General features: G+C 48.3%; 1 protein-coding gene across 1 annotated transcript; it reads right to left on the reverse strand.

Moving 5' to 3' along the window:
• Positions 1–6,823: 6,823 nt before the first annotated feature.
• LOC123042444 (tryptophan decarboxylase 1) lies at positions 6,824–8,580 on the reverse strand. The gene has a single exon (XM_044464893.1). The coding sequence runs from the start codon at positions 8,429–8,431 to the stop codon at positions 6,899–6,901; it is 1,533 nt and encodes a 510-aa protein (XP_044320828.1). The 5' UTR covers positions 8,432–8,580; the 3' UTR covers positions 6,824–6,898.
• Positions 8,581–9,170: the final 590 nt, after the last annotated feature.

A 9,170-nucleotide genomic window follows, 5' to 3' on the forward strand; every position in this document is an offset into this window, starting at 1 on the left:
TCGGATAGTGCCTCCAGGGCTAATGCGGCTGTTTTGTTTTCGGCGCGGAGTGCTATGTCCGGATCACTAACGAGAGTGATTATCCCGCCGGGCCCAGGCATTTTGAGCTTCATATACCCGTAATGGGGTACGACTTGGAAAGTTGTGAACGCCTCTCGTCCTAATATAGCGTGGTATCCGCTGCTGAGCGGGGCCACTTGGAACGTGATTTCTTCGGACCTGTAATCGTCCGACGAGCCGAACACCACATCGAGTGTGATTTTTCCGGTGCAGCGTGCTTCCCGGCTAGGGATTATTCCTCTGAAGGTTGTGCTGCTTCGCTCAATGCGCTCCAGTCTATTTCCATTTTTTGAAGAGTTTCCTCGTAAATGAGGTTCAATCCGCTGCCGCCATCCATGAGTACCTTGGTAAGTCGAAAGCCGTCCACTATTGGACTGAGGACCAATGCGGCTGGTGCTCGGGCTGTTCGGAATTTAGGTTCGTCGCTGGCGTTGAAGGTGATGGCCGCGTCGCTCCAAGGATTTGTTGTTGCTACTTGGTAGACTTCGGCAAGGCTGTGGATCGTTCGTTTCCGCATATTGTTTGATGCGAAAGTCTCAAAGACGGTTGATACCGTACCGGTATTGTTTGTGTGGTTTCGCGGGGCTAGAAGCTCCTCGCCACTTTTGGCCACCTGCCGTAATATCCAACATGTACGAAGGCTATGTGTTGGGGTGGCGCCCTTGGTACTGTGAATTGTACAGGGTTTGCTGAGCCATCCCTCCAGTATGGTTCCGTTCCCTTTAAGGGGCTTCTGTTTTTTGGTTCTTGTACTTGGCGCCTGAGTGTAATGCACCCTTTTGTTGCGGACTGGGGCTATGTTCGGGGCCGGATTATCCCAAAACATATCTTCGGTTTTCCGGAAACTTTCTATGGCACAGTACTTTCGCACTATGGATGCCAAGTCGGCGAAACGCGTGATTTCACGATGGCTGACGGCGTTCAAGATTCCCCTGTCCGTGCAATTGTTGCAAAAGATCGAGATTGCGTTTTCCTCTCGGCAGTCCTTTATCCGATCCATGACCAGGAGGAATCTGGCCCAGTAATGATGTACTGTTTCGCCTGGCTCTTGCCGGATTAGAGATAGATCGCATATATCTGGACGGGCGGGCCTAATTGAGTCTGGGACCCTGCCCATCTCGAGGCTCAAGGGCCGAGAAGTTTCCGAATTTGGAAGCTTGGAAAGTGGAACGTTGTCCAACGAGTCCGATCCGATGCCTGAATTTATGTTCAGTGCTTGATCGGAACCCGCTCCTCCGTGGAATCCGGCATGGAGGGTTCGGTAGCCCGGACACGACTAGTTTTCAATATGGAAGAAGGATCGTCGCGATGTTCCTCTACCACCGTGACGTGGTGGGTAACCTGGGGAGAGTTAATCTCTCTCAGATCGGTTTTAAGCCCGATCCGATTGTAGTCTGTAGCGACTCCCAGGGCGGCGATTCGATCCAAGAGTTCGTTTACAGACGAGAGCTCTGCTGGATCTAACTGCTCGGTGAATTCCGAGTTGACGTGAAGATTGCTCTCGATGACACGAGAGGTCATCGTTGAAGCGGTGGCCGGACATGCGGTCATAAGAAAACCTCCTAGCCGGATAGTTTGGTCAGCGGCCAAGGCTCCATCGGCGAAGATGCCGTCCTTGAAGACGGGAAGAGGCATCCTTCCTATCGGTGACGGCACGGAGGAACTCTCAATGAAAACACCAATGTCGGTGTCAAAACTGGCGGATCTCGGGTAGGGGGTCCCGAACTGTGCGTCTAGGCGGATGGTAACAGGAGACAAGGGACACGATGTTTTACCCAGGTTCGGGCCCTCTTGATGGAGGTAAAACTCTACGTCCTGCTTGATTGATATTGATATTGTGGATGTTTACAAGAGTGGATCTACCACGAGATCAAGGAGGCTAAACCCTAAAAACTAGCCTATGGTATGATTGTAATGGTTGTTGTTGTCCTACGGACTAGAGCCATCCGGTTTATATAGACACCGGAGAGGGCTAGGGTTACATAGAGTCGGTTACAATGGTAGGAGATCTACGTATCCGTATCGCTAAGCTTGCCTTCCACGCCAAGGAAAGTCCCATCCGGACACGGGACGAAGTCTTCAATCTTGCATCTTCATAGTCTTGGAGTCCGGTCGATGATGATAGTCCGGCCGATGATAGTTCGGCCGATGATGGTAGTCCGGCTATTCGGACACCCCCTAATCCGGGACTCCCTCATCCATCTAAATAGTTTTTTCTATACGTAGGATTTTTTGTCTTTTTGCCACATATATGTTTCCTGGTTTTTTCACGAAATTTCACATGAACGTAGATTGGGCACCCAGATTTCATATCCCAAAATTATAGATTCTTTTTTTGAAATTTCTCAATATATTTTTAAAACTTAATGTTCATATAGGGGTGCAGAGCACCCAAGTGGTACAAATACTCTTCCTTTCAAGGGGCTCACACAACCAACAGAGGCTACACCAAGGCCCAAATATGTATCTTCACAGAACAAATACTGCCTCAACTGCAGCCCATCACGATATACAAATGAAATAAACACCACCGTAACAAAATTAAAATCCAAGCCAACGTAAATAAAACCAAAACCAAACAACTGAGTGCAATAACCTGAAAGAGCTGATCCCACGAGTGAATCATCTGATGTATAGTTTGAGGTGGGTGACGGATGGGTGACTGGTTGCAAGTACCAATCGTTTCATTTAGTAAACAGTCGTTTTTTACTGTAGTATTGTCCTACTCTAGTACTCCCACTTGGCCACTTGTATTTCTGCTTTGCTTTGTTTGATTCAAGCTTTAATTAAGCTGCATTTTCATACTCAAACATGAAATTACTTGTCGATCTTTCCCTCATCTGCGAATCCGCACGTCCGTGTCAAAACTCTGACCCTGTGTTTTCGCTTTGTTCATGCTGCGGCGCAAGTGCTGTTAATTCAGACGTGCAAGTATATGCCCTATCCGACTTTGGAGATCGGATTGTACGACATGTAGATAGGACCAATTAACTGATGGAAAGTTGAGAACACACGGTGACCGAGTGGCTTCGGTTTGGCATCTTGAAACCTGAAAAACCTACTGAGTGCAACGTATATTTCTTGGTCGAGATGAGTGGGCTTGCATTCGTCACTTGCTAGCAGAGTACGGTAACAAATAAAGAAAAAATAGCATATCGTGTTTATTCAGTATAAGCCCTTTTACAGTCTGTAATTAATTTCTTTGGCACCGGCCTGCTATCTCTACTCCTAATGTCTCAGTTGGTAGGTCGCGTTTCGGGTTTTATTTTCGTCCCACCTCACCCGGTCTTTTTTGGTACTTCTTTGGTACTTCCTCCCACCTCCCACCCGTTTTATTTCGCTGGTTTTTTTTCGTCCCTCCCCTACCCCACCTGTTTAGTTTCGCGTCACCCTCTCACACAACGAAAAAAATCTTAACGGATCAAAACTTTCCATGCTGGTGCAAGTTATTTTTAGTAATGTCTTTATGTGAAAGAATTAATCACGATCAATCTCTAAATATCAAATCTAAATTAATTAACCTTACCTTAAATTGCTCAATCACATTAATTAGGAAACAAAATAACCGATTTTAAGAAAATATCTACTCTTAATGGAGGGTATTACATACCAAACATAGGTACGTCATTAGCTCGCTTCCTTCCCTTCTCTTCCCTTCGTCCCTCAGTCCCATGCTCGTGGCGCTGAAGTGGCATCGACAGGCGATGACGGCGAGGACATCACGTGGCAGCCCCTGAAGCACGAACACGACTGCACCTCGGGTCTGCCGTCTCCCAAGATATGGGTGAGTTCTCGTGATGCCCACCCTAAACCCTCACGTCCTATAAATTCCTCAACCTCTACCATCTCGATTTCGTCCATGCTCTGATCCAAATGACGATGCAGCTCCGGCCGATTGACAATGGAGGTTTGCCATCCTTCCTCTCAGCACCCACTCCTGGAGGAACGACACGCCATGCCGATTGAACCCGGTCGAGATCACTCACCAAGATTGCTATTCGGAAGTTTTTTGTCAAAAAGTGAAGAGTGGGACGGGATCTGCACTTTTGTTAATATCTCTACTCCTAATGTCTCAGTTGGTAGGTCGCGTTCCGGGTTTTATTTTCGTCCCACCTCACCCGGTCTTTTTTGGTACTTCTTTGGTACTTGCTCCCACCTCCCGCTCAGCCGAGACGGTTTATTTTCGTACTCCCTCCCACCTCCCAGGTAGTTCCCTCCACACAAAAAAAATCGAACCAACCAATCTCTACTCCTAATGGAGCAGTTGGTAGTCTTCGCCAGTCAATTTTCGTCCCACCACTTTTGTCCGGTTTTTTTTCGTAGGTTAACTGTCATAGATTTTTTTCGTCGCCTCCCCCACTTCATCGGTTTATTTTCACTTCACCCTCTCACACAACAAAAAAAACTGAACGGATCAGAACTTTCCATACTGACGCAAATTATTTAGTAATGTCTTTATGTAAAAGAATCAATCACAATCAATCTCTAAAGATCAAATCTAAATTAATTAATCTTCATAACGTTTGTTTCCTTTCGAATCACGTCCATAACTTTCCTTCCTTGTTTGGGCAGAAACTGTTTGGTAGCAGAGATTAGGAAGCTTCCTATGACTGTAGTAATAGGAAGTATTCTTTTTCTTGATGATTCGTTTCCATGCATGATGATAGTAAATTATGCCAACATTCATCACTATTTATCAATGTCATCAATCGTATCCATTTCTACCAGTTTTAGGGGAATCTGCTCGCTATGTCTTTTTTAAGGGGATCCGCTCGCTAAGTCGTCGTCGCATGTTATTTTCACAAACAATCTCTACTCCTAATGGAGCAGTTGGTAGCCTCGTACGGTTTATTTTTGTCCTCCTCCCACCTTCCCTGGTTTTTTTTCATCCTCTCTCCCACCTCCCAATTTTGTTGGTTTTTTTGTCGGTTTTTACTCGCCCCCTCCCACCTCCCAATTTCGTCCGGTTTTTATTCGTCCCACCTCCCACCACCCCCTCGTACTGGTTCTTTTTCTCTCCACTCTTTCCTTGCAAACCAATAATTTCCTAACATACAAAAGATCACGAATCTATCTTTCCTTACCCGAACCAATCGCGCCCTACATCAGTGCATTTCTTTATTAAGAAAACTAACACGTAAATCTTAACACATTGCAAACAAATCCCGTTATGGACCTAATTAATTTATTATGGAATCTATACGTGGTCGCATTGGTTCTTTTTCTCTCCACTCTTTCCTTGCAAACCACTAATTTCCTAACATACAAAAGATCACGAATCTATCTTTCCTTATCCGAATCAGTCGATCCCTACATCAGTGCATTTCTTTATTAAGAAAACTAACACGTAAATCTTAACGCATTGTAAAGAAATCCCGTTATGGACCTAATTAATTTATTATGGAATCTGTACGTGGTCGCATCTCTCCCCTCGTGAAAAAATCGCATCCATCTCCCGTTAAAAAGGAAAAGAGAACATGAACGTCAATCCCATACCCTACATCTCAGTAGCAAAAAATCGCCCCCGCCTCTGCTACTGCGCCTCGCCGCGTTCCCGCCTCGACCCATGCCTCTCCTGCATGGCTGGACGCCGCCATCTCCACCACCACGTACAAGAAAACGGTGGGCAGAACCATCCATTCAAATCGCACACCCCCACCCTCCTCCGCAATCCCTAGCCCCGCATCACCCTATCGCTTTCTCGCCTCTCTTTCCCCTCGATGTAGATGGTGCCGAGCGGCGGCCTCGAGCACCGGCAGTGCCGCCCTCTCTATCTTCGCTGCGTCGAGAGATGGGCCGAGGCTATCGTCGGTTCGCCGCCCACGATTGGGCCGCCTCCGGTTGTCGCGCACCACTGGCTCCACCTAACGTGCCCGACCCTCTCCGCTTTCGACCTTCCGGTGACCACATCCCTCCGCGCCTCCATCCATCATCCACAAGGCCACTCCCTGCACCCACCCTCCTAAATTCTCCATACCGGCGGACAATCACCGAAGATCCAAGTTGGCCCGATATCAATTTTCTTACATGCTTTCTTTATCAGTTGGTGATGGGAATGGGTTCCAATTTCTCTCTCTGACTGTGGATTCGCAGGCAAGAAGCGCTTCTACATGCATCCTCCTGTCGGTCCCTAAAGTACCAAGGTAAATGGTTGATGTTGCGTTTGTCTAGGATGATATATGTTGGCTCTGTTCCGGTTCATCCGAGCAATTTGGTGACTAATTTACTGATAATTTAATTATATTAATTAAATGAGTCGGGTGTATCGTCGTGCATTTATCTTGCCAGTAATGTTCTGTGATGCTCTGATGCACTTTGGGAATTGGTTATCTTGTCTTTAGTGCAGAACATTTGTTTATTAATGCATGAGAAGAATCCTTGTTACTACCTTGAACCTGTTTTATAATCCATATTGTTATGCACTAGCGCGTGTGCGTGTGAAATAGATGGATTATGGTCCCGTACCCAATAAGATGGATATGTGTGTGTGTTAGAGAGAGAGAGAGAGAGGGAGAGGGGGAGAGAGAGTGAGGAGGAGGGAGGGAGAGAGTGTGTGTGAGAATTTGATGGTAAAAAGGTCGTCAATGTCACTTGATATGTATGAGAATATTAAATGTAATATTAACATAATTGATATTGAACTCTTAAAGTTAATGTGGCCCCGTTGCAACGCACGGGTGTTCTTCTAGTATATATAGACCCTTGGTCGGTATATATAAACTAAAAAAGGAATAAGAACCACATGTCCAAATAAATAATAATCCTAATCAAAGGAGAATAAAAAAACAAGAAATGTAAAAGAATAATTGTACCCTAAATATAGGAATTTGTTTAGGACTTAATCCATGATACTGCTCGTGGTCTTCTTGATGAGGTCCCATGCACTTCTCACATGCCTCTCCTCCTGCAGCGACGATCCAACGGCGAAACGGAGCACAAATTTGTCACCGACCACCGTGTGGGCAAGATAAGCCTTGCCAGTCTTGTTGAGATTCTCCATTAGCAAGCGGTTGGCCTCGTCGGCATCCTCCTCCGTCATGGCTCCACTTGCCTTGATCCTAAAGCACACAAGAGCAAAATTCCTTGGTACGACCACCTCAAACCTATCGTCGTCACGGACGAAATCTTCAAACATCTTGGCCATGGCAACGTCACTACGGATGTGCTCTTGGAGCTTTGCGGTACCATAGGTGCGCATGACCATCCAAAGCTTGAGCCCACGGAAGCGCCGACCGACGCCAACCTGCATGTCCTTAAGATCGGTGACCTCGCCAGAATCAGTAGCATCGTTCTTGAGGTACTCTGGGTTGGTCTCCAATGAGTCGCTCAACCGGTGAGCATCACGGACGTAGAGACATGTGCAATCGAGGCATGTGAGAAGCCACTTGTGTGGGCTCATGCTAATGGAGTCCACTAGCTCGACCCCGTCGAGATGGTGGCGGAACTCCGGGCAGATACATGCGCTGCCAGCATAGGCAGCATCCACGTGGACCCATGCATTGAACATGGAGGCCACGTCCGCGATGGCACCCATCGGGTCAACGACGTTGGAAGATGTGGTGCCCACGGTCGCGCAGACATATGTTGGCATGAGACCGGCGTCAGCATCAGCTTGCATAACCTCGAGAAGCTTTGCCGGGTCGAGCCCATAGTTGGTTTCCGGCCCGGTAGGGATGGACCGGATGTTGGCGGGGTCGAAGCCTGCGAGGCGACAAGCCTTGAAGAACGTGGAGTGGGTCTGGTCGGCAGCGTACACAGCCAACCGTGGGATGTCAGACACGCCGACCGAGCCACTTCGACGCAGCGCTGCATCACGGGCGGCGACTAGCGTGACGAGCATTGCCTCGCTCGTCGTGCCGAGGATGACGCCACCACCGGTGCCACGGGCAGTGCTAGTGCGATTCATGAAGGTGGTGGGTAGGCGCAGGAGCTGTGCAAGCCAGTCGAGAGCGAGGACCTCCATCTCGGTCGCTGCAGGCGAAGCCTGCCACGTGAATCCGACGGTGTTCATGGCCGAGGCGATGAGGTCGCCAGCGATCGCAGCGGCGCTGTTGGTGGAGGGGAAGAAGGCGAAGAAGTTGGGGCTAGCCCAATGCGTCGTGCCGGGGACGACAGAGGTCCTGAGCTCCTTCATGGTGACATCAAACGGTGCGGAGTAAGTTGGCGGGGACGCGCTGAGCTCGTCTTGCAGGTATCCCGGCTTCACGTTTGGAAGAACGGGCATGGACTCGATGTTGGTGTAGTAGTCGGAGATGAAGTCGACGGCCTTGTGAAGGTATGCACGGACATCTTCGGGGTTAAGCGGCTCGAACGCTGCCTTGTCGTCGGAGATGGCGGAGAAGGACATGGGGTTGGTGCCCAAGCTGCCCATTCCTGTTAGGTAGGTAGTTTAACCCTTGATTAGGAGCAAAGAAGGTTGGGAGGCGGAGAGCAGGATTGGCTTAATGAAGTTGAGCTAGCTAGCTAGCTTTGTTGCCGGAGAGCTAGAAGAAGAGGCGGAGGAGCTAGTAGTAATTAGCTGGCTTGCTTTGCTGCTTGGTGAATGGAGTTCCTGGTTGGTGCGGGATATATATAGGTGGATCCGGGAAGCGGCGTGGCGGGGTGGGCGTTGGATGAGTCCTGGTCGCGGGCCTACGGGCGCTGCTAGGAAGGTTGGTGGCTCGTGGGTATAGATGCGAGGTCGAGTGCGCGCGACACGAGTCAAATGGTCAATTCGCCGTTCAATCCGGATACTGCAAAGGAAGGAAAGAATCCGGAAGCAATCCTCTCTTTCCTAAAATCGTATGCAATCTTATGAAATTGATTTGCTCTTTACGAGTGTCGTGAGCAAATGCGGCAAATCAGGGATGGAATCCGGACGCAATCCCCTCCATCAAAAATCGGAACGCAAATGGGATTACATTGATTTTTACTCTTCTTCAGTGCCATGCAAGGAATGAATCCGAAAGCAATCCTCTCTTTCCTAAAATCGGATACATTCTTATGAAATAGACTTGCTCTTTACAAGTGTTATGAGCAAATGCGGCAAATCTCTCCCAGAGGGATGGAATCTGGACGCAACCCCTCTTTTCAAAACCCGGGATGCAAATGGGTCTAGATTGATTGACTCT

The sequence above is a fragment of the Triticum aestivum genome, chromosome 2B, assembly GCF_018294505.1.
Source record: "Triticum aestivum cultivar Chinese Spring chromosome 2B, IWGSC CS RefSeq v2.1, whole genome shotgun sequence".
NCBI lineage: Eukaryota > Viridiplantae > Streptophyta > Magnoliopsida > Poales > Poaceae > Triticum > Triticum aestivum.